Below are 26617 nucleotides of genomic sequence, written 5' to 3'. Positions count from 1 at the left end.
ATTACTTCTACTTTCCTTGATATGACAAAAATATAAATCACATTGTACAATGCATTTCTCATTTCTCATTATAGCTCATTTAGAGATGGCCTTTCCAAGAATTGAGGGTCCCATTAAATGTCAGAGATAAGACAAATAAGTGTGACTATAGGGGAACAGTATGTGAGGGTAGTTTCTAGGGTTTGGGGGATTGGAGAAGTACCTTCATGGCATGCCAAAGCTCATGAGCATCAAATGATGGTGGTGGATACATCAGACCCACCATCACTTCTTTAAAATGTCCTGAAAGATTTTCCTTCAGGTCTTCAATCAAATTCTGCAAAAGAAAGAAAACAAATATGTAAATCTATATGCTGACCACATCAGGGCACATCTTTATCAGAGGTATCATGGTTTGAGGGATCCAGAGAATGTGGGTTCAAGTTCTGCCTCTGACACAGTGTATGTTAATTGACCTTTTGAGCAGTAGGCAAATCTTTAAGATATGCAAAAAAAATTGCTGATAAGCATTGACTGATAGTGGATCTTAGTTTTATTGACACATAAAACTAGGAGGGACTTGAAATATCACAACTAGTCTAACTCACTGATTTTGCAGATGAGGAAGCTGAGGCCCAAAGAAGTTAAACTGACTCATTCACACTCATAGAAGTAATAAATGTTCAACACAGTATTTGAAACAGGTTCACTTTCCCTAAATACAAAGTCATTCCACCAGCATGCTCTTGTATTAGACCAAAAATCTCTACCCATAAAAATATGGAAGAGTGGATAATACATTTACAACTGCAAATAGTACATTATTGGCAATTCTTCTACAATGTAGGCATGTTCCTATTGGAAAATATTTCTGATTTGGGAACAAACAAATTAATAGACTGCAAGTTTCACGATTCCTGGCTGAGGGAATTTACTCCATATACTCATGAAAAAAATATTTTAGCATATACAGTAATACATAGACTGGATAACATTCTAGCTTCTTCCATCCAAACCTTTCAAACATGCACACTGCCTTTGCCTCACTATAAATATGAATAGCAGTTGAAAACTAAGTACACTTTACTTGAACTTGCTCATACGATTGCTCTCCTGGTGTCCTTGATTGCCTGGTCAGGGCTTTAAAAATATTATTCTTCAACAAAAATAATTTTTTTCATTGTGATAATAATGATGCTTAGCAGAGAGGTGCTGATTCCTCTATTGGTTAAGGGCTTATGTTAACTTTTGTGATTATTTTAAAATAATCTTTTAAGCATTTCTGAAAACCAATGCTACATTATTACTGTAATACAGAAAAGAGCAAAGAAAGCAAAATAATATTTTTTTCTAAAGACAAGCTTGCTGGGTTATATTTTTTAAAATATTAGATTACAAAAGTTTTCCAAATTACAAAAATACATAAATGTATATGGCTTTTCATTCTCAATCTTTTAAGTTATATTAACAGCAGAAATAGATATTATAAATTTATACATATATATATATACACACATATATATATATATATATATATATATAAAACACTCTTAGTTTACTTAGATTTTGTAAGACTATTAGAAAATGATTCTAAATTAATTCTCCTGGTTCAAAGACTAGCCAAAATGTGTAAGATAACATTCCACCCTTCTTAATATATCCAATGTATTAGTTCAAAAGTCTAAGAGACACACAAAGGCATAAGGGTTTTAAGAATTAAGTAAGAATAATCACAAGTTGAAGTCTTCTCAGTGTCACTGGGTAAAACTATTACATGGTTTTGTGTTTCATTTTAAGTAAAAAACCTTTTATCTGCTAGCTACATATTACTGATCTGAGGATACTGTGACTTGTATTTTTCTGAAAAATTGTTACTTCAAGATTTCTGTCTTGTCCTTTTTTTCCATCAAAATGACTTAGGAAATATACTGTATTAGTAACTGTGGCTTGAATAAATTAAGACAAAAGTACTACAACGAAGCACCCATAATGTACTAAACATTGAGAGCTACAAAGATGGAGAAACAGGGGCTGAAGAAGTATTGAGGTTACTGGCAAAAATGAAATGATCTTACGTGTGGAATGTGAAATAAGCTCTGATTATTTTTCCTTTTTTCTTTGAATCACTGCTACATAGTAGAGGAACTTGCATAATATTAAGCATAACACTAGTGCTTAATAATGCATGTTCAGTGATTGAACGAGTGAAAGAATGAATGAAAGATTTTTAAAAGTTAGCCTATGGTGTGCTCCTTTAATTAACTGACTAAATTATCAATTTGAGAAAAAATGGCATATATTCCTGAAATGATTGCATAGTGTTATGATATAATAAATATTTAACAGTTTATTTTTATTTTCAGTGTTCCTTTTACATATTGTAAAATGCAAAATAAGTGGCACACAGTAGGCATAATAGAAAGTAGCAATGCTAGGACTTATCTAAAAAGATTAATTTAAAAGAGATGGATAATATTTTGCTTTTAGATGAAAAAGAACCAATCTATTCACCATATAAGATTGATAATATGTGATTAGATGACAGTTTTTCTAAAAAATGGGAGTTTTAGTGGGCTAGAATCTCAAAGGAAGTCAAAAGTTTGTTGTAGAAAAAAAAATTGAATGCAGATTGCATTGAGAGAGGCACAGGAATAGGTAGGTGAAAGCCGGATATACTCTGTTAGATCCCATACCTATAGCATTCTGTTTAGTTTTGGGGACATTGATAAGCTAGGAAATATGAAGAAAATCTCAAATGTGATGTAGATCTTACCAAATGATGATCAGTTAATGAAAGAGCGGTTGCATTGCACATATAAGACTTGGGGAGGTATAAACAGTATGTATATGTATTTGAAAGGTGATAGAAAAATAATTAGATTTCTGTTTGATCCCAAAGAGAAGTTTTGAGATTTATGTGCAAAGTCACAAAAAATTTAGGTTAAAAGTAAAAGAAATAAACCCAATTTCCTTGCAATTAATATTCCTCAAAAGAAGGAGGGCCTTCTGAGTGAAGTTGTTGGTTCCTCCTCACAGGATTCTTAGATTAAAACAACAACAACAACAACAAACAAACTGAATGTTTACTTATGAGATATTTCATAGAGGAATCTATTTTAGCATGGTTTGTAATCAGCGGCATTTTGAGAACCTTCCTCATTATAAAGTTATATGTTATGATTAGAGAAGAAGTATGAGCTGAATGTGTTTCAGAAAACTGCACGTTTCATGGAGGAGGTGGAGGTTTTAGGTGGGTAATCGAGTATGAGTGTGATTTGCAGAATCAGAAAGTGCAGATGAAGGGCATTGCATATGATAGGTATGACTCACAAAAGCAAATATAAAAGGAAGCATCTTTGTAGAGACAATGAATGAGATGACCAGCCTTAATAGACAGGAAGTTTTTCTTATGCTATGAGTTTCTGCCCTTTGTCCTCCTATTTGACTTTTGGGGATACTTGGTTCATGAAAGTGAAATATGATCAGATTTCAACACTAGGTTGTTTTTCAATTGGTTTGTGTGTCTTGTTTCTTTAATTCTTGAGGAGCATATCACCCAGTTTCAATTAGCCTTATTTAATGGTCTCCCACCACCCAAAAAACTATTGTGCTGCCTCAGGAGGAATTATTGGCTACTCATTAAGGACTAGAAATTAAATTGACTTAAGAATGACAAAAAAGGTGCAGCAAAAGAGTTTCCATCAGAAAAAAAAAAACTGATGTAGGGAGAACAGAAATTTTTTAAAAGACAGTTAGGGTCATATTGTCCAGAACTGTAGGAAAAAAATGACCCCCCACCCTCAAATGAAAAAGGACATAACAATGATAAAATCTCTAATGAGCAATAATGTTTGAGGGGAAAGGAGTTGTATCTCAAAGATAGATTTTTCCCCCAAATTCTCTCCAGCTGCTCCCCTGACCCTTCTTTTCCATTAGATTTAGAAGACTGGATAATTAACCCTTTACATTTATAAGGTTTCCAAGAAAAACTTAACCAATGTTAATTGACTAATTGAAGCAGAATATGGAAATAAGTTTTCCTTTAATTCAGGGGAACATCAGTTAGATATTAACTTTTCCTCTTGTTTTAAGACTGAAATTTTAATGGGGAAATAATCTTGAATAATAATAGTTTATAAATTCAGATTAAATCAAATCCCCCAAATAAAGTGTGTAATTTATATTCAAATACTCTTCAATGCTATATGATGGTATTTTATTTTCTAGACTTGCCAACCCAATATCTGACATCCGGGCAATGGGTTTAAAGTTGCAAAAGTAAATTTTTGTCCTTTAACATATATTTTAAACAAGGTTTTTTTACCATGTTATAAAATATACTCAGTTTAGAAATTGATGTTTACAATGTGCTACTGTTATAAGAAATGTTAAGAATTGAAAAATGTCACTTTCTTGATCTAAAATGGTATATTAATTCTCTCTTGATAATGAAAGGGATAAGCAGAGAAAAGAAGGGAGTGAGTATGATTTCATTTTGAAAATTATTTTGAGCTTATCTTTGCAGAAAACACAACTAACCTTTATTATTGATTGGGCAGCCAAACCTTTTGGCGTTGTTGTGTAGTGCTGAGAAGTCTGTGCTTCCCTTCTGTGCTTCAAGAGGAATGTGGACCACTTCTGGCCTCCTAAAGATATTGAAATTACTAAAGAACATCTTAATGGATTTTTTGAGGAGTTTGTGCCACAGGGTTCCACATTTATTGGCATTAGGAATGAAAAGTGAAGATTTCTCTACCCTTCAGGTAGAATAACAGAAGTTTTAGGTGCTCTAATATCCTAGAAAATACTTTAATTATAACTAATCAAAAAATTATAGTAGTGAAAGATAAGTTAGTGAAAAGGAGTCATCTGAGTTTAAATTAACTATATAGCTGAGAAAGTAAAGGATTTAGGAATCAATCAAATTTTAACAACAATATATACTTAAATTATAAAAGAAAAAATCAGTGGAGTGCATATGAAGAATATAGAACTTGAGAAAGTAAAGGAAGGTTTAGCAGAAAAATAATTAAGGAAATAAGAAAGATGTGGCTTTCAAGACAACTGGAGATATAAACATTCACTTCTATGTACATGTAATGAAAGAGAAATTAAGAGATGTTCAAACATGTTGACAAATATTAATGAAGTATTTTTAATAAGAAGGATATGGGACATTTCATGTTTTTTTGAAAAATTTATTTAATTGGTCAAATTTCATCACGAACATATACCACAATTCCCCAATTGGAGGGCATCCCCTCATTTTCCAATTTTTTGCCACCACAAAGAGCTCAGTTATAAATATTCTTGCACAAGTCTTTTTCCTTATGATCTCTTTGGGGTATAAATACAGCAGTGGTATGGCTGGATCAAAGGGTAGCCCTAGTCTTTTAGCGCCCTTTGGCGTTTCATCCCCCCTTTGGGCATTTCATCCTATACATTTTGTCACTGTTCCCTCTAAGTATAATTCTAAATACCCAGGTGATAATAACAGTTTTTAAGAGTTACCAATATCCTCTTTTCTTATAGTGATATCAATCATTTTAACTTATTGGGTCCCTTAAAAAAGTTTGTTTTTTTTTCCCCTCCTTTCTTAAATACCTTTTGGTGATTTTCTTGAATTCTGTGTTTGGGCATCAAATTTTTCTGTTCAAGTCCAGTCTTTTCTTTATGAGTGCTTGGAAATCTTCTATTTTATTAAATGACCATACTTTCCCCTGCAAGAATATAGTCAGTTGGGGGCAGCTGGGTAGCTCAGTGGATTGAGAGCCAGCCCTAGAGACGGGAGGTCTTAGGTTCAAATCTGGCCTCAGACATTTCCCAGCTGTGTGACCCTGGGCAAGTCACTTGACCCTCATTGCCTAGCCCTTACCACTCTTCTGCCTTGGAGCCAATACACAGTATTGACTCCAAGATGGAAGGTAAGGGTTTATTAAAAAAATATATATAGTCAGTTTTTCTGGGTAGTTGATTTCTGGTTATAGACCTACTTCCCTTGCTTTCTGGAATATCATATTCTATGCCTTTCAGTCCTTCAGTGTAGATGAAGCAAGATCCTGTGTTATCCTGACTGTGGTTCCATGGTATCTGAATGACTTCTTAGCAGCTTGAAATAATTTTTGTTTGTCTGGTAGTTCTTGAATCTGACTATAACATTCCTGGGTGTTGTCAATTGAGGATTAAGTACAGAGGTTATCTGTGGATTCTTTCAATCTCCACTTTTCTCTCTTGATCTAGAATGTCAGGGCAATTTTCTTGGATAATTTCCTGTAGAATGATGTCCAGGATTTTTCTTTTGTCATGATCTTCTGGTAGTCCAAGTTGTCTCTCCTGGAACCTTTTTCTAGATCTTCCATTTTGTGGATGAGGTGTTTCATATTTTCCTCAATTTTTTCATTTCGTTCTATAGTTTCCTGCTGTGTTATGAAGTTATTTGCTTCTAGTTGTTGGATTCTAGTTTTTAAAGACTGAATTTCATCCCTGGCTTTTTGGTCATCTTTCTCTTTCTGATCTTTCAACTTCTTTGCCTCATTTTCAATATCATTAATTTTGGCTTTTGAGACACCGTTTTCTTGTATTAGTTCAAGTCCCTCTGTTTCCAGATGACTTCTCTTGCTTTTTAACATCTTTACCCAGTTGCCTTTAGCCTCTCTTAATATTTTTTAAATTGTATTTAGAGTTCTTCCAAAGCCTGTGTCCAATTCACTGGAGTTTCTCTGTTTTTGCTTGGTGTTCCTTGATCATCCTTTGTTCATTGACTGGATAGAAGCTGTCAATTGTAATTTCTTTTTTCTTTTTCTGTTGTTTACTATATTTCCCCTCCTTTACCCCCTGTATTTGCCTATAGTATTGCTCCTTTCATTATGTGCTGGATATGTGGTTTTGGGCTATCCTGTCCTGAAAGGGCTTCTTCTATGTTCTACTGATTACTCAGGTTAGTCAGATCTTCCTCAGCTGACAGCAGAAGCTGAGAAGGAGCTGGGCTTCCCACCCTGTTATCAAAGTTGTTGCCTGTGTTTTGTTGCTGCCTTTGCCCCTTGGAGTTTAGTCAGCATGGCTGTCAGATTAGTCTGTGGGGGAGGGGTGTGGGAGCTTGAGCTTCCCTTCCCTTTGAAGGCTTCTTATCTGCCTTGCTGATGAGATTGAGTGAGGGAAGAATTGATCTGAAAAAGCTGGTTGTGTCCTGAGGCCCAAACCTTGCATGGGGTGGGGGGCAAGATGGGGCATCTTGGCTGTGACTAGGCTGCCTGCTCTGTACTTCTCCTCCAGCAGCCTCTTCACCACCTGTGTTCAACTCCCTGAACCTGGCATACCTGTGCCAGTAAGGTACTCCCTCCAGACTAGCATCCTTCCCTGCTCAGAGATTCCAGCCACTGCTGGAGACTCAGCACTGTAGGTGGGGGAGAGGTCCTGGGACCTTCCTTCTTCCTTCCCCCTAAACCCACATGTTCTTGAATTCAGGCTTTTTTGGGGGGGGGGATGTACCTTTTAAGTTGGGTCCAGGAGCAAGGTTCCCTAGCTCTGTCCTGTTGTTAGATTTGGCTTTCAGAACCCTCAAACCATTGTTTTTTTGAATGGTGAGGAAGGTTTTGCTGGAGGTCTGAGCTATTGCTTTCTCTAACCTGCCATCTTGACTCTGCCTCCTGGAACATTTCATGTTTTAAGCATTTAGTCAGGGTTTTTTGAGTAGTTCCAAGTTAAATAGAAAAAAGTTAGTTACATCAAAATGTAACTTATCACCATATCTTTAAAATTAGTTTTATTGATAATAATGGGCTATCTTTTGAAATAGTAGATGGGCCTTAGATATATTGGAATTAAGATGTTCCCATTAGTAATTATAAAATTCAATTTTGATTTGTTCGAAGTACATTTTCTGATATTCAGGGAATTTCATTGTTCGTAATTATGGCAAATCTGGGCCTTAAAATAAGGAATTATCACATTAAATTTCTTACCTTTATTAGCTGAAATTAGCTGAAAATTGAAGGCTTTACAAAGTTCTTGGAATAATTTTCCCAAATAGTGCTAACTAATTGAAATTATTACTTGAGTAATCTGTGTGATTTCATTTGGAAGTATAGTTTCAGATATAATTGAAGTGATTTTTGTTTTATTTTTAGTGAGATAAATATGATATCAGATTTGCTATTGTATTTATCATTGAGAAAAGGTGCTAGTCCAGAATATATCAGTTTGGCAATTTGTCAGACTAATTAACATAAATGAAATAATTCAATATATTAGAAAGCATTTTGTGAAATATGAACTCTTATTTGATTCTATTGTTATAGATTTAACTGTGAAAAGATTGATATAAAAATGCTTTTAAAAATCTCTTCACATCTCTATCATTAAGCAATACTGCCTAAATTTTAGTGAAGTGCAAGGGAAATTAGATAAGCATCTGATAATCAATGCTACCTTTCAGGACGAATAGTTAGGAACCTTCATTGATAGAGTTCTTAGCATTAGCTTTGCTCAATTCTATATATCAAACACTATATGAATGTTGACTATATTTACCTTCAGCATTTTATTCTGTTCTTTATATACTAGGCAAATTAAAAATCCATGTTTTAACTCTCTTGTTCTATGAAAATTCTCAAGTACTTCATATTGGACATACTGTGCAAATGTCAGATAAAATTCCTTAGAATTTTTCTGCCTGAGGCATAAATTACTCTTTCATCTAGAATCTTAGAGTAAGAGATTTTTTTTTAAATGGCTTATATAATATTTAGTCCAACATACTTTAAGCTAACTTAATAATAATAGGCTTGAATCCAAACTGTTAGATAGATAGATAGATCTAAATCTACCTAATTTACTCTCTACATAATACATTCAAAGCAAAATCAAATCCATATTTATTTTTTATAATTCTAGCATAGGTGGAACAATGACTTCCCTTTTAATTTAGATACTGTTTTCTGACTATTTGAAATGTATTTTATTTCATTGGAATTATAATAATGGCTCAGTAATTTCCTTGATGATTTTTCTGATTTTTGAAATTTGCTATTGAACACAATTTTAAGATAGTTTTAGCTTTGCTGATAATATGGTACCTAACTAGAATGGGGAAATTTCAGCTCACATCATATTATATTAAAGAAGCAAATGCCACCTAAGTTCGTTTAGCTGTTTTAAAGTTATATATGATAGAATACAAGATTTTCTACTGAAGGTAATGTAGAAATATATCCTATTAAATAAATATTAGATAATTAGCACTGTCTTGTTAATGCAGCTTCTCTTTAATCTATATATTGTTATATATATTATGAACTGAACTTTTAAAAGAAGGAAAACCATATAACTATCTATCTTTGAACACTGTAATGTTATTTTATCATCCCAACTGATCATGTGTTGTAATATTCAGATGTATTTTAATTTAGAGGAAGCATCATCTGAAGTTATTTGGTTATCACTTATGAAAATGTTGAAATTATTTGTTACTTTAGGGATTATTGTGATAATATTAAAAACTATCAAGTATTTAATTGAGTATATTTTAAGAGGGAAATTTATTATGAATATGGAAAAGGCACAAATAAGAGACTTTGAAAAAATCTTGTTTGCTTAAGAGCAAAACATTGTATACCAGTTTTTGATTATGTGAAACTCCTATCCTTTCTCTTATTCCAAACATTTTCTGTTAAGAAGTAGGTGGGAGGTAGTCATTTGGAAATAGAAATTTGCTTCTAGATTAGGACTGTTTTGTGGATTATAAATTTATATCTAGAGCGATTTTTATAATCCATGTATACATGTATATGTATATACATTTATGTATATTACATCTTGAATAATTCTGGTTTCAATAGGCTTCACTCTTAGAGATTTAATTAATGGATCAGTATATAATATATGTGACCCTTAATAACTGAAGTGATGCTAAATTATGATTTTTAAAACCTGCTGCTCAAGAATATTATGGGGCTGCAATTTACATTATTCTGAGTTTTACTCCAGTTATGAACATCAAGAAATGTTATTAAGTCAATGATCTATAATGCTAGTTGTTAGGGGTAAAACTTATGGTTGGACTGAAGATATTTTTACTTGGTTGCCAGGGATTTAAATTCTAAATCCCAATGAAATACTCAGGACAGAATGGAATTTCATGGTGGTTTATTAAAAATAGAGTGAATATATTAAGGAAGAAAGAAAAAGAGGAAGAAGAGAGTTCAGATTTCAGAGGCAAGAGTTCAGAGGCCCCAGCAGGGTAGGGGGGGTTTTGGGGAGAGGGGCAGAGGATTAGATCTAGCATGGCTTCAAGCCACAAGATCTCCTCCAAGATGAGGGTACTCTCCAGAGGCTGGGCCTCCAGAAAGCCAAGGGAAAGGGAGTCCGAAGAGATGGACCTCTGCAGAGACTTGTGCCTCCAGAAAAGTCAAGGAAAGGGGAGTAATCCTTGAACTCACCACGTGACAGCCTAAGGGAAGCAATCTGAGGTCTCACTCTGGAGCTCCTCCACAGTTAAGTTCTACCTCCAAATCCCTCTCACAGGAAGTGATGTGAAATATAAAGGAAGTTCTTTATGTCACTTCCTGTATTTCATATGTACCAATGGTGGCTTAAATTTGACTTTGGATAGCCCAGGGGGTCTGTCAGTTGTTTCTGATTTGTCACTTGCTAGCACACACATAGACCTTCCTATGTGTCATAGACCATATGACCTGAAGGTCATAGACCTTCCTCCCCACACTTAATCCTTAAATGGGGGTGTATACATTCCTAGTTGCTAAAATTTTAAAGACTAAGCAGGGTGGAGTAAATCTAAAATTCACACAGTAGCCCTGTGGAGGTGATATCTATGAACTGCAAGTGAAATTTTGTCATAAGGGAAAGCTAGGAATATCTTTGACATAGGCTGAAGCAGGACTCTCCTAACTTGGTTTCTCTAGTAGGACAGTTTCCCTTGAATGGAAAGGTTTTTCAACTGGCTGATTCTAAGCCTCTCTGCAACATTTTTGTCAATGCAATTGTATATCTATATGGCTCTTACCTGGAATCAATATGAAACTAGGGGACCATCTTTACATTGATATAGGCACTCTCTTCTTTTTTTCTTTCACAACAATTTTCTAGAATCATAATCTATAAACATAATAATAAATCTTTATGACAAAGACTAAAGCTGGAATAAATCTAAGTTTGTAACATCTAAGATATTCGCCTGAAATTGTACTCATTTTGATACCCTAGAAACAAGTAAGTAGATGAGTACATGAGCTTATCATTTGCCTGTTGTTAATTATGTATTCATGTATGAGACATGGTCCTTTAATTTTCAGAATGGCATGAGAATAATTAAGACAATGATGGAATTCATGATATAATTCTTCTATTTAGTGAGGTTAAATCAGAAACATTTTCTGTTCTGTAAAAGCATTTCAGCACAATTAGTTGTCATAGACAAGAAGGATTTGTAGTCTATCTTATTCTACCCTAAAGTGATACTCAGTTCTATTTAGTTTTAGATTTAATATGGGATCAACACTTGTATATGGTGCATGTTCTGACAATGCACACAAATTACACAGCAGTTTGAAGAGGATTTGAAATTAGTTGTCAATGTGCGTTATCTAGTTAACTTGAGCATGTTTAGTAATAGAAGAGGTTTTTACATAGCCAACTCATTTGATAAAATTTGAAGTCATTTACCTAATCTACTTACACATCCCATTTCAAGTCTGTTTTTTATAATAAGAGTAGAATAAGCATCTTTTTGCTTTACATGGCCAAAAAACTTTTGGATAGACATTACAAAGAATGTTGTAATTTATGTGTTCATGTACAGGATTTAATCATTTGCAACATCACCTGATCCTAAGTGGCAAATGAAAAACCAATAACTAGAGCAAATTAGATGGAAATTTTTTCTAAGAAAGCAAAAGATCATATGTTTATGTCAATAGAAACATTTCTAATGGGACACAAAGGTCTTAAGCATGTTTTAATGCTAATTTGTAAAAACTGGGTTCAAACTTTTTAACTAGAAGGGCTAATTATACAAGTCAGATACTCATAGATTCTTTGAAACTTCCCCTTCAGGATGTTGATCAACAGTTTCTAAATCAAAAATTTTATTTAGATAAAGATGGGAGCAGCAAAAAGTATTAAAAAGGAAAATTCTCTAGAATAGTGGTTCCAAATTTATAGCTCTTCATGTAATTATTGTGAATAGTATTAGATCCATAAAGTTTGAGCTAGTTCTCTTCACTTGACCTAGTTATTGGCAAAAATTAAGATAACTATTAAATTTTATTAAGATGCATTTTCCAATAAATGTTTGCAGAAGCAGGTATTTAGTAGTGATTTGAACAAGAGAAAGAGATCTACTAGAGAAATTGCTCTTAGAACCAGCCTATTCCAGAATGCCTAAGAGAGATTTCCAGAAAACCAGATGATTGCAGTAGTAGATTGTTATCAGAGAGCTAGATAGCTGCATGAAATATCCACACCCTAAGATGTTATTATGAACTAATGAAATGAACAATGGCAATTTGTTGCCCTTCTCTTTCACTTCATTTCACTAGTATAGGGAATTTTCAGATGAGGAAACTCCTTTTTTCCAATATAGGTAGGCATCTACTCTTTATAGGTTTAGTTATCTAAAACAATGAGAGCTTAAGGGAACTACTTGGGAGAGCATAGTCACTTTATGTTAGAGGTGGGAACTAGGTCTTCCTATTTTGAGGTCAGCTCTATCCACTTCAGTGCTTCTCAAAGTATGATCTAGGAAATCTCTGGAGATCCTTAAGACCTATTTAGAGACTCTAAATTATTCAAACTATTTTTATGTTAATACTAAGACATTTTAATTTTAAGACACTAAATGTCTATTGACATATTCTACATAAACAAAAACTTCTTAGGGCCATCAATAATTTTTAAGAGCAGGAAGTGATTTAGAGACCAAAAAGTTTGAGGACTGTTTCTTTAATTTCTTATGGAGAAAATCACTATGGAAAACCTTATAGCATAATAGAAAAACTTAATTATTGCTATTATTCTTAGTTGTTTTTTTTTCTTTTGAAGTTGTTAAGGAACCACCTCTGTCAGTTGATCATTTCACCGTTAATCTCACAATATATTTTGCATCTTTGGTCATGCTACCAACATATTTTTCTTTTGGGCTATATTTTTGATTTTTATTGGTATAGTTATTCAATAAGCATTTATTAAGCCTACTATTTGCTCATTGATAATTACTGGGGATACAAAGGGAAGCAACAAAACTAGCCAATGACTTAGAATGATTCTGAAATCATTGAAAGGTTCAGTGATTTGTTTAGGACCATGCAGCCACTTTATGTCAGAGGAAGAATTTGAACCCATGTCTTCTTGATTCCGAGAATGACTCTTAGTAGACCACACTATAGTGTCTCTCTTATTAGTGTAGGTAGTATTTAATCACAACAGTCATATTCTATGAAGTAAATTCAATTTTATTCCTCCAAAATTTAAGTATTTTTTATATTTAAGGGACTGTGCTAGGCTCTCAAGGAGATTCTATGCTATATACAATCTGTATACAAATAAGAATATTCAAAGGATACACAAGAAATATATCAGTATTTGTACTCAGTTTGTCTAGTATCCAGTTTGAAAAAACATTAACATCCAGGGATTTCAGGAAAATTTCATATGGATATGTTTTCTGAACTATATAGTACCCATAGGAGATCTCTCTGTCTGTCTCTGTCTCTGTCTCTGTCTCTGTCTCTGTCTCTGTCTCTGTCTCTGTCTCTGTCTCTCTCTGTCTCTCTCTCTGTCTCTCTCTGTCTCTGTCTCTCTCTGTCTCTGTCTCTGTCTCTGTCTCTGTCTCTGTCTCTCTCTCTCTCTCTCTCTCTCTCTCTCTCTCTCTCTCTCTCTCTCTCTCTATATATATATATATATATATATATATATATATGCTCTCTATCTGTCCCTGACCCCAAGCTGGTTCTCTGTAACATACTTCTCTCCAAAAAAAAGTGAAAGTGAAAGTAGAAACAATGGATGCCTTGAGTGGTACTCCAACCCTTCCCTGGGATCCTTTAGGGACTTCCTGTACTTCACTGAAGACCATGGATAACTGAAATCATAGAAAATGAAACAGCAGATAAGGTGGCCCTACTGTATTTTGAAGGAAATATGAGATTCTATAATTCTGAAGCAAACTATGAGGGCATTTCAAACACTAAAGTTAGAAATTTGCCAGAGAAAATGGTTAGATTAGGTTATATAATATTTTTGAGGGGTCTAAGCTGAAGGCAGCCATATAGGACACCAGTAGTTGGGATTGGGAAAAGGTGTGTTGAATTGGATCTAGTACTTCCGTTGGGGAAAAGTTCTACTTAGAGGACACTGGGGGAAGTGTGTAGGAAGTGATCTATCTTCCCATCCCTCCACTCTGTAAAGGTTTGATTACATACTCTTTGGAGTCAAATGCTCACTTTGGAGATCACTGCATTAGAGGACCCACATATCTCCTACAGTCCCCAACACCTTTAGAACTTTCTCTAAGACAGAAAGTAGATCACATCTCCAGATCCTTAATCAATCACACCAGGAATGTTCCCTAATCAAGACAAAGGACAATCTTTGCCTCAGGAGGACCTGTCAAACTGTTCTGTGGATTTGTTTAGTGGTCCTTTATTTAGGTACCACTTCTATCCCCTACCTATTCTTTACCGACCAAATTGCATCTGAAAACACTTTTTTGTTCATCTTGAAATGGAACCCAAGCTTCAAATCTTATCAGTCACTCATAATTTGGTCTATTAACCTTAATTTTAATCTCATCTTTACCTTTAGGTTTTATTGATAGTAAACACACCTTATATCTCCCTGGCCATAATTCCTACCTTGAATGCTTCTTGAGCCATTATCTCTGAAGGCATGGCCTAGCTCCCTGTTCTGACCTCTCAAAACCTAATTTGTCCCAGAATTAGCCCTTAGCTAGGTCTGAAAATTAGGTAGCTTGTATAGTATGCATCAGAAATAACTCCTCAAATTCCATGTGAACTGGAACAACCTCCAGGAATTGATGCAGAGTGAAAGGAGCAGAACCAGGAGAATCTTATATACCGAGTATACACTATGGTATAATCGAATGTAATGGACTTCTCTACTAGTAGCAATGCAATGATCCAGGACAATTCTGAGGGACTTATGAGACATTCAGAGAAAGACCGGTGGGAGTAAAAATACAGAAGAAAAACAACTGCCTGATCATATGGTTCGATGGGGATATGATTTGGGGATGTAGACTCTAAATGATCACTCTACTGCAAATATAATACCAATAATATGGAAATATGTCTTGATAAATGACACATGTAAAACCCAGTGGAATTGCTTGTTGACTATGGAAGGAGGGTGGGAGGAGGGGAAGGAAAGAACATGATTCGTGTAACCATGGAAAAATATTCTAAATTATTTAATTAAATAAATAAACTTAATAAAAAGAAATAGCTCCTCAAGTACAATTTTTATTGAGCTTGTGAATTAGGAAAAATTTAATTTCTAAGAGCGATAGGAGCAAATGCATATAAACTTATAAACTCAACAACAGCTCAGTTTCAATAAAAGCTTGATTCCCCGAAGGAAAAAAGAAAAAGAATAACTGAAGATATCCATGGGATATTGAATATAATTAACATGGTAGATAGAATAACATTAGGAAAAAAGCCTGAGAAATTAAAAAAATGGAATTTTATGGTCAAGAAACAATTAGTCATCTTCAATGAATGCACATTAGCTACATTTGACAACCACTAAATCACAAATGGAAAAGAAATTAATTCATTAAGACATTTCAGGACTGACACCAGCCAGTGGGAATATGGATTAATAGTAGGAATGAAGACTAATTAAAAATTACCCCCTACAATGAGAGAAGTACGGAGACACAAGAAACTGAATTGTCATTATTAATTGTATTTTTTTCTAATTTTTTCATGATATAATTGAAAGTTCCTGCTAACTTATTAAGAATTTTCTGGCTTTCTTCCTTTGTCCCCAAACTTTATCTTTTCTTTCTCCTCCCTTGTCCAATTTGACATTCCTACAAAAGTGAGGCTAAGCATAGTTCTGAATTAAATTTCATTTTTAGTTTTCTTGTATATTTATACATTCACTCTCAAGCTGTTCTAATAAGCAATTGAATTTTTTTCCATATTGGGACTTAAGGATTGACTGAACTAAAATACTTTTTCTTTCCCTTTCTCTTTTTTTATTGATTACGTTGATATTAATTCACTTGCTAATTGATGCTTATATACCAAGATTTGTTCAATTTTTAAGCCAAAAAAGAAGTGGGACTGTCCTAAGTAGAATATTGATATGCACCATAAGGATTAAATTTGAGAACCAAACTTTTGTCACATTAAGGTTACTCACGACAATTATTCCACATGAGAAATTCAAGGTATTTTGTGAACTAAAGAGATTATTAAAATGGACTTTTTTCAAGCACTATAAGCCATTCTAATTTAAAACCAGCCTCAGACACATATTCACTATGTGAACCTGGACAAGTCATCTAACCGCTATCTCCTCAATTTTCCTAAAGTGTAAAATGAGGAGAATAATAACATTTACCTTCTAGGGTTGTTAAGTGGCTGGAATGAGACAAAGTGCTTACTATAGTGCTAGGCAAATAATAAGTACTTAATAAATGTTTATTCCCTTTCACCTAGTTTTGGGATTTATTTATTTTGTTTTCTTTCTTTTATTTAATTATTGATTCTTCACTTTTCTCTTTCTAATTGATACTATGAGCATTTCTAGTACAATATTAAATAATAGAGGTAATAATGGGCATCATTGCTTCACTCCTGATCTTATTGGGAAGGCTTCTAACTTGTCTGCATTGGAAATGATGCTTGCCTATTATTTAAATATATACTGTTTATTATTTTGAGGAATGGTCCTTCTATTCCTATATTTTCCAATGTTGTTAGTAGGAATGGGTGTTATATTTTGTCAAAGACTTTTCTGCATCTATTGAGATAATTGTGTGATTTCTGTTGGTTTGATTATTGTGTGGAAAGGAAATAAGACTGACAGTTTGTGGGGGAAGGGGCAACTGGGAGTGGCAGTTGGGTCTTGTGACTGGTCTTCCTGCTGGGGTTGGACTTACTTCCTGGTGTTGGAGGAGAGAGGAACTTGTGCAGCCCAGTCTGGAGTGGCATGCACTTCTTGGTTTAGTACGAAGACAGAGGCTTCTGAAGGTTAGACCTGTTCTTGTTTGCTTTCTATCTACTGCTAAGTTTCTGAATTAGGCAAAGCAGGACTGATATAGAGTGGTGTGGGAGAATCCCTACGCCAGCCTCTGGGCCTGACCTCAACTCTGAAGCTGAGGAAAAACTCCAATCCCAACTGGTTATTAAACTTTATATTATTTTAATTCACAGTCAGATAAATGGACTATCTTTCTGGTCATAGAGGGAACCGAACTTCAGTTCAGTCATTCCAGGACAAACAGTCCTTATAGGACCCCTGCTGTTTCCTCTCAGCAGGGGGCATCTCCCTCCCTTGCCTCACCAAGCAATATACCCTCTCTCCCCTTAACTCCTCCATACCCTCCATACAAACCTCCAATTATCCCGTTTTCCAATCCTCCATTTTCCTTTCCCAATAAATATTACAATTGATATGGTTAATTATGTGGATAGTTTTCCTAATATTAAGCCATCATTGCATTCCTGGTATAAATCCCACTTGGTCACAGTGAATAATACTTATAATAACTTGCTGCATTCTTTTTGCTAGTATTTTATTTAAGATTTTTGCATCTATGTTCATTAAGGAGATTGGTAAGTAGTTTTGTTTCTCATTTTGGTCTGCCTGACTTTGGAATGAATACCATATTTGTGTCATAAACAGAATTTGGTAAGACTCCTTCTTTGCTTATTTTGTCAAATAATTTTTATAATATTGAGATTAGTTGTTATTAAATGTTTTATAGAATTCACTTGTGAATTCATCTGGCCCTGGGGATTTTGGCTTGTTCAATTTCTTTTTCTGATATGGGGTTATTTAAATATTCTATTTCCTCTTTTGTTAATCTAGGCAATTTATATTTTTGTATATATTCACCCATTTCACCTAGATTGTCATATTGATTGCCATATAATTGGCAAATATCTCTTATAATTACCTTAATTTCCTCTTCATTAGAGGTGAGATCACCCTTTTCATACTTGATATTGTTGATTTGATCCTATTGTTTTTTATTAGATTAACCAGTGCTTTAATTTTTTTCAAAGTACCTGTTCCCAGTTTTATGTATCAGTTCAATAGTTCTTTTACTTTCAATTTGATTTCTTTTTTAATTTTTAGGATTTTCAATTTAGTTTTTATCTGAGGATTTTTAATTTGTTCTTTTTCTAATTCTTTAAGTTACAAGTCCAATTCATTGATCTCCTCTCTCCCCTTTTTGTTGCTATAGGATCTCAGAGATATAAGTTTTCCCCTGAGTACTACTTTGGCTCTATCCCATAGGTTTTGATATGATGTCTCCTCTCCTCATTGTCATTCTCTTTAATGAAATCTGTAATTGTTTCTATGATTTCTTTTTTGACCCAACGATTTTGAAGAATTAGATTATTTGCCCTATTTCTTTTTTAATTGTTAATTAAAAAGTTAATTAAAAAATACCACCATCCTGCCCTCTAATTTCTTTTGTATCTTAGTTTATAAAAATCTATTTCTTCAGACTTTTCTGAAAAATATTTCTTTACATTTGTTCTCTTCATTAATTCTTTTTCCATCCAGTCTATTCTATTCTGAAATCTTTCATCCTGGTGTTTAGGCTTAGTTATGCTTTCTTTATCCTCTTTGTATTCTCCAAAGAACATAAGCTTCCAAAATACCATGTTTGAGTACACTCTTCTAGTCATCTTCCCAACTTATATTGTTATTGCTTTTATAACCAACCCCCCTCAGCTAAAATTACTGTACTTTTGGTGTGTAATTCCTCTTTCTTTTAAGGCATTTTGACCTGTATAAAATATCTAGTCCTCTATCTTGTTGGTTATATTAATCAGATCTTGTGACTGTTAGTTAAATTTTCATTTGAAAAGGATCTGAAAAAAATTATTCCTCATACTGTAGACTATTCCATATGTTACCATATGGCTATTTTGGGGATTTTTTTTTTAGTATATAGGATTATGGAGCTCATAATGAAATAAAAAAAGAAGCATATTTGGTGACCAAATTAGATTTGCCATTTCTACTTCTCTCAGGCAATATTTGAAAGGCATCATGATATAGTGGAGAGAGTTCTGGCCTTGGAGCTAGGAAGATCTAGGTTCAAGTCTCACTGGTTAGGTAACTAATGGCAAATTACATACCCTCTTAATAATCAAGAAAGTTATATAAGAATGAAGAAATTATGAATGAAAGATTTACTCCACACTCACTTTGTGCAAAATACAATGCTGAAGACTAGCCATTCAAATAAAGGCCAAAAGAAAAACATTTCCTGTTGACAGAGGGCACAGAATCTAATGAGGAAAATGGTTATAAATTATAGAGGCAAAATCTAGACCTGATGTTGGGGTTGGGGTTTAACACTGCAATGGACTATTCAAATGTTGATAGGTTCCTCTTTTTTTCACCAAAAGCTGGATGGAAATTTGTTAGAGGGTATATGACAGGATGAAGTTTAGTTGTTCATACATGTGTTGGACTAGATGCCTCTGTCCATTCCAACTTAAAGATTCTGTGATTCTGAATATTTATTCTATTAGAAGGACTGTTTTGAAGAGACTTTGATATTTGTAAGCCAACAGAATAAAGCTCATCAGCTATTAAAGCAATGTGCATCACTTGACTTCATGTAATCTTGATTAACTGCTGCCAAAAAATAGTGAAAAATAAGAGTTAAATCACTTCTTGAAAGCCCCATGAGGAAATGCCTCAGTCCATTGTAGTATTTACTATGAACCTCATAAATAACCATGAATGCAAGTGGAAGGCCATGGAAATTGACTCTGATTCTTGTATATTAATAATTGATGAACATATCTTCCATAATATATCTTTACTTCAGAAGGGGACATGAACCAGGCAATTTGTTCCCCTACTTTTGAACATACAGTTAAAAATATGTTCATAATAAAAATTCATAGGTTTCATATATTTTAAAATTGTTTTGTCTATTGAATCTTTTACTGATTGTTTTTCACTTAATAATATTTAAAAGAATATAGAAAATACCTATCTTCCCCTGAATCTTAAACAACTATTTTTTTGAAACTACAAAGGATTATTATTTTTTCATTGATTCTAAATGAAACCCATCAACAAAGGGGACTATTAAAATCCATAGTATAAAATAAAATCTTGAAATAAACTTTGTTATTTAAAAAATGATATCCAGAATAATATTAGCAAACATTCTCTTTATTCATATTTTCCCTTTTGATTTTTCTTTTGTTTCTGGTTATTTCCTTCCTGTTTTTACTGTCATCATTTTTTTACATAGTTCTCACCAATATGTTTATTCTGATTTTTCTTTGTCTCTAACTGGCATCAATTTATGTCTTTCTACATTTCTTCATGTTCTTGTTTCTCATAACATAATATTTGATCAAATTTATATATTCTAATTTGTTCTAGATATGAATATTGCTATCAATGTTTGTGCATAGAAATATTCTCCTCCTTTTAAAATAATATTCATTAGGCATTGCCATGGCAATGTGTTCAGTTTTTTAAAAAATCAATTCTTATTGTATACTGCCATAGGATATCTGTAAAATTAAAATAGACCTCAGAAGTCATTGAGTTTGACCTCTTCATTTTACAAATGAGGAAACTACGTAAGGCATAGAGAGGTTTAATGACTTGCCTATGGCTTTTCAGCTCATGATTAAGTGCCTGAAGTGGAATTTGAATGCATATTTTTCTGACTCCATGTTTAGCCCTCCATCTATTTTTCTATACTGATATACTTTTCCAAAAAGATCACCACTCATTATTTCTCCAATGGCAAAATGGTGCCTATTTTTCAAGAGCTCCACCAGTGATGATTTTTTCATTCCAGATTATTTTCAATAATTCAATACGTGTTCTTTAATCATTGTTTTAATTACATTTTTAAATATCAGAAAATTCATGTAATTTGTCAGTTATCTTTTCTTTTTTCTCTTGAGAATTGCCCATTCATGTCCTTTAGCCATTTATCCCTTGGTGGTACATAGATGCTACTCTTCAAAATTTGAGGTAATTCCTGGTAGATTTTGAATGTTAGAACATAAAACTTTTCCTCTCAATATATTTATTTTCTTTTTTCTTTTTGGTTATACTGTTTTTGCTGTTGCTTTTATTAGAACTATATTTTTCTATAAATGAATCACTCTACCTTATCAACTTACCACATGTATTTTTTAGTAGAATGTAAACTCCTTAAGCTTAGGAACTATTTTCCTTTGTTTGTCTTGTCTTTGTATTCTTAGTACTTGCCATAGAGACTGACAAAAATAGGCACTTAAGCACACTGATTTTCACAGTTGATAATGATGGAAAACTGTATTGTGAATTATGATTCATTAATGGAGAAACTTCCTTCATTTTTCAAAATTGCTTCCATAGTTTCATTGCTATCATAACTTCATTGCTTGCTTTTAAAAACTTGTTTGAAAGATACTTAATCACATGAGGAATCAATATTCAAATCATTCATATTCTTACAGTAATCTAGCTATATGCATAATTTGTCATGATAAAGATTTTCAAATATTTTAAGGTTAACATGTGGAAAGAGTTATGTGTCTTGTTCTACTTGCCTTCAAATGACCAAATTAAAGCTTAGTCATGGAAGCTATATGTACATAGAGAGATTGGAGATCAATAAAGAACTGATAAGCAGTTAGTATTGCCTTCAAAGGAAAATGGGCTGTCTTATTATTTAGTAAGTTCCCCATTAGTGGAGGTATGCAAGGTGAAATGGGATCATCATTTGTGAAGGAAGTTTCTAAAGTATCACCATCATACTTCATCACTCTCAAGAAAATGTAACATTAAAAATATGATACACATTACTGAGTGTTGTTTCTCATTTTTCACCCACTTATTGTCTTCTACCTCTACAACCTGGCATAATTACCATACTACTTGTCATGTTTACCAGTAGCTTAATTCCCCAAAAGTCATTGATACTTTTTGGTCCTCATTTTATCTTACTTTATCTTTCTAAATCATCTGAGATGCTTGACTATTTACTCCATCTTGATCTTGGAAAAGAGGTTAAGAAAGAAGAGAGAGGGGGGCAGCTGGGTGGCTCAGTGGATTGAGAGCCAGGTCTAGAGATGGGAAGTCCTAGGTTCAAATCTGGCCTCAGACACTTCCCAGCTGTGTGACCCTGGGCAAGTCACTTGACCCCCATTGCCTAGCCCTTACCACTCTTCTGCCTTGGAACCCATACACAGTATTAATTCTAAGATGGAAGGTAAGGGTTTAAAAAAAAAGAAAGAAAGAAAGAAGAGAGAGATTTGGCAGTGATTATTGGAACCATGGAAATAAATGTAAATTGCTAAAGGTATGAACTTATAGAAAAAAGAGAAATGGTTGAACATGGTTAGGAAAAGAACAAGGCATCAGAGAAAAAAGTGGTTAGAAAGAGCCTGAAGATGTTTTAATTTTATGAACCTCACTGAATTCATGGAATCCTATTAGCTATTGTTCTCTTCTAGCTAGCTCTTCATTTTGTAGTTAACATCTTTCAGAAAACTATTGACAATTGATGCCCCATCTTCCTTTCCTCTCATTCACTTTTAACTCAGTAGTCTTGTTTCATTATTCAACTGAAACTGTTCTCCTTTTAGTTACCCAACATCTCTTAATTACCATATCTAAATTTTTTCTTAATCCTATCATTCTTGACCTCTCTGCAGCCTATAATATTAATCACCTTCATTTCCTAGACACTCTCTTCTCTCTAGGTTTTGCTGACACCAATCTCTCCATTATCTCCTTGACTTCCCATGCTTACTCTCCTTTTCTGATTCCTCACCAATTGACTCTCACCAACTGTAAGTGTCTTCCAAGCTTGGACTTGGTCTCTTTTCTCATTTCACTTGATGTTTTCATCATAACCAATGGACTATCTCACCAAAACCATTCCTTCTCCATTTTAGACACACTTCCTTCTCTAAATGCCTATTGGCCATCTTGTACTTGAACATTTTAAACTTAGCATGTCTAAAACACAACTCATCATCTTTTCCCCAAGCCTTCCTATTTTCCTAACTTCCTCATTAATTTTGGGAGTACCATAATTTTCATGGCAACCAGGCTGGAAATCCTAGTGCCAACTTTGACTAGTTTCTCTCCTCATGCCACCCATATCGAATCTGTTGCCAATTTTGGTTGATTTTACACTGCTGATATCTCTTATACATACTTCCTTATCTCCTTTGACACTGCCAATATTCTATTTGTCCTATTGTCCAGACCTATTGTCTGGACTGTTGCAATGGATTCCAGTTGTTCTTTCTGCCTCATCATTCCTCACTCAATACATCCTCAATTCAGTTATAGAATGAATCATAGAATGAAAGATCAGGCTTGACCATTTCATTCCTTCTTATTCAATAAATTCTAGTAGCTCCCTATTACCTTCAGGATCAAATATAAAATCTTCTATTTGACTTTTAAAACCCTTCCTAACTTTTTAAAAAATTTCCAGATATTACACAGTCCAATCTACCAACATATTATTTATCTGACTTTGGCTGTTTTCACTGGCTATCCACTATGACTGGAATTTCCTCCATCCTCATTTCCATCTACTAGTTTCTTGTTGATATCTGACCTTCTATAAAAAACTTTTCCAGGCTCTCTTTATGTTAGAGCCCTACCACTTTTGATTATCTCCAATTTATCCTGTATATATCTTGTTGACATTATTTTCATATTTTATCCACTAGACTATAGGCTTCTTGAGATCAAGGATTATTTTTTTGCCCTTCTTACTGTCTCTAGTAATTATCACATTTTCTTACACACAGTAGATGGTTAATAAATTCTTGACAAGAAATTATAATAACAATTAGAGTAATAATGCTAATGATAATAATAATAATAACAGTAGCATCTGTATGGTATGTTAATGTTTCTGAAGCACTATGACTGTTTCAGATATTTCTGACCTGACAAGTTTCTATTCTGAGTCGTTAGTTCAAATTCATAACAAGATAGATTATTGAGTGAGACTTACTTTGAAATCTGAATGCCGGTTTTAAAGCATTATTGATAATACTTCATATATCTTGAGCAATTTTCAAGCTGTACTATAGAAGTGGTAAGGTTGTTTGTTGGCAGGATTGGTAAGGGCTAGGCAATGGGGGTTAAATGATTTGCCCAGGGTCAGACAGCTAGGAAATGTCTGAGACAAGATTTGAACCCAGGACCTCCCATCTCTGGGCTCATTTTGCTGAGCCATCTCACTGACTTCTGTCTTTTATTTTTGAAGAGGACCAATGACATCATGGGCAATATCTTAACTTGTGTATGAATTGGATTTAAGTGAGTTGCACAAAGCTGTGAGCCTCATTCTCCCAGGCATCAAAATCCAGTGACAAGACAAAAGTCAGTACAACTGGTGATAGCCTAGAATGCAAGGGATTACCTTGGCTTCTTCATTGTTTAACCAAGTTCCACAGTACCTGTTCCTGCTCCTTCAAGACTGTTGGAAAAAGTTGTTCTCATCCACCCACTCCATTAGGGAAGCCTCTAGATATATGGAGTAGACATCTCCTTAAATCACTGGACCCTGTTGCTTATGTAACTTGGTTTTACCTGCTTGCTGAGATGATTTTACCAGTGACATTACCGCACATACCACGGCTTCTGGGAGATATAGGTTAGGGTTGAGTGCAGGTAGACACCAAAAGTTCATGAGCAGCCCCATAAAGGGATAGAAAGTCTTTTGTGGCACTTGGAGTATTCAGGGAGGACAAGCACCTCCAGTGTGAGGGCTTGGCCTTTAGTAATACTCTACTAGAAGAAGAAAGCCAGGAAGAAATGACTGGCTGAAAATGAGATAAAGATGACAGTAAGGGGACAGTATTAGAACAAGAAAACAATATTTTTCAGCCTGATGATCATTACTGCTATTCTACACTAGCCTTCAAACTCTACACCCCTTTTTTAGTACAACATTTTTTAATAATTCAACCAACTTGAAATATATAATTGCTCAAATGAAATGACTATTTCTAGGGGAAAGCATTTCCAGTCACCCTGAACAGGTCCTTCTTTATAGCAGACACACAATAAATAAAGACTTGCTAACTTGAACTGAATCGCTGAGAGTTCTGAGGAAGCTTCTGTAACAGTGGAGACCCTGAACGTGTATATCACTCATGGTTCAGGTCTTTTAAAAAAGGGGCTTTCGCTGTGACTGATTCCAGATAGGGACCTGAAGGGGTCAACTGTATCCCTGTGACAGAAACCCAACAAACAGTCTTCTTTTCAGTCCTTACGTGTGCACTCTAGAAGTCTGGCTGGGTTAGAGAAAGATAATCATGATAAGCTGCTAGCCTTGGTAACAGGACCCAAGAAAGGACAAAGATAAAGAGGTTGTACCTTGCTGTACATGCCCTGGTATGCCTCTGCAATCATAATCCTCTGTGCGTTACAGCGCTGAGTTAAAATATCAATCAGCATGTCTTTGTTGCAGTCTAAAAGAAAGGCAAAACGATATTCCAAGATGAAGATTACTATTTATATTTACACCAGAGTTGGAGTTTACAAGATAAAGGTGTGGTGACTAAACTGCCCTTGTCATCTCTCTCCATCTGCTTCCAACCATGTTTTGTCATGGGGACAACTTCAGGTAAATCCTTAAAAAGAAATAGACCCCTTAACTATATGCAATATTTTAAGGACATTTATGGTCATTTTTTTTAATAATATAAGGAAGCTACAAGCATGGTTCAGTGGAAAAGACACTTGAACATGGAGTCAGAACTAGAAGTCAGGCTCCAGCTCTCTCCGTGTCAACAAATGAAAACTGATTCAAATGGCCCAGAAAAGACTCATGTAAACCAATGCAGAGTAAAGTAAGTTTAAATAGAAGAACATTTTATACAATAATGAGATGGTTATAAGGGGAAACAACTTTTAAAAACTGAAGAATTCTGACCTGGGCAAAGACCACCCGTGATTTTTAATGAACCAGTGATGCACTCTGAAGCTACTTCCTGAGAGATCCTTGACTCATGGTGCAGATTGATTTGTACAAGTTTGGAAGTGGCCATTGTGAGGACCTGATTTGCTCAACTATTTATATCCAATATGAAAGTTTTATTTTTCTTTCATTTTGAGAGGGAAGATTTTGAGATGAGGTGATATTATCATAATAACAAGAAAAAAATAGAAAAAAAGTAAATTACAAAAAAAGAGAACCAATAAAGTTTTTTTTAAAAATATATGTATGAGAATTAAAATGAAGGTCAGTAAGGAATACATATATGTACTCTTTTTTCCATTTTGCTTTTTATGTTTAAAAGCTCACCTTATTTGGAGTTGAAAAAGCTCAGATTATTTTTTTAAGGAGAGGAATCACAATTGCTAATTGACTTACTTTTGTTTACTTACTTTTACTGAATGCAAATAC

The 26617-nt window shown here is 34.1% G+C and overlaps 1 protein-coding gene across 1 annotated transcript in view; it reads right to left on the bottom strand.

The window, feature by feature from the left end:
* ANXA10 (annexin A10) overlaps nucleotides 1–26617 on the bottom strand; it is a 99378-nt gene that overhangs the window by 38298 nt on the left and 34463 nt on the right. Inside the window, exons 3-4 of the mRNA XM_056803814.1 lie at nucleotides 25585–25679; nucleotides 203–316 (exon numbers count right to left, since the gene is read on the bottom strand). Of these exons, the coding sequence (XP_056659792.1) occupies nucleotides 203–316; nucleotides 25585–25679 (209 nt within the window). The remainder of the gene's footprint in view (nucleotides 1–202; nucleotides 317–25584; nucleotides 25680–26617) is intronic.

This window comes from Monodelphis domestica, chromosome 6 (genome assembly GCF_027887165.1).
Source record: "Monodelphis domestica isolate mMonDom1 chromosome 6, mMonDom1.pri, whole genome shotgun sequence".
NCBI lineage: Eukaryota > Metazoa > Chordata > Mammalia > Didelphimorphia > Didelphidae > Monodelphis > Monodelphis domestica.
Note: the sequence above shows the minus strand (reverse complement) of the source record. Positions and strands in the feature narration are given on the sequence as shown.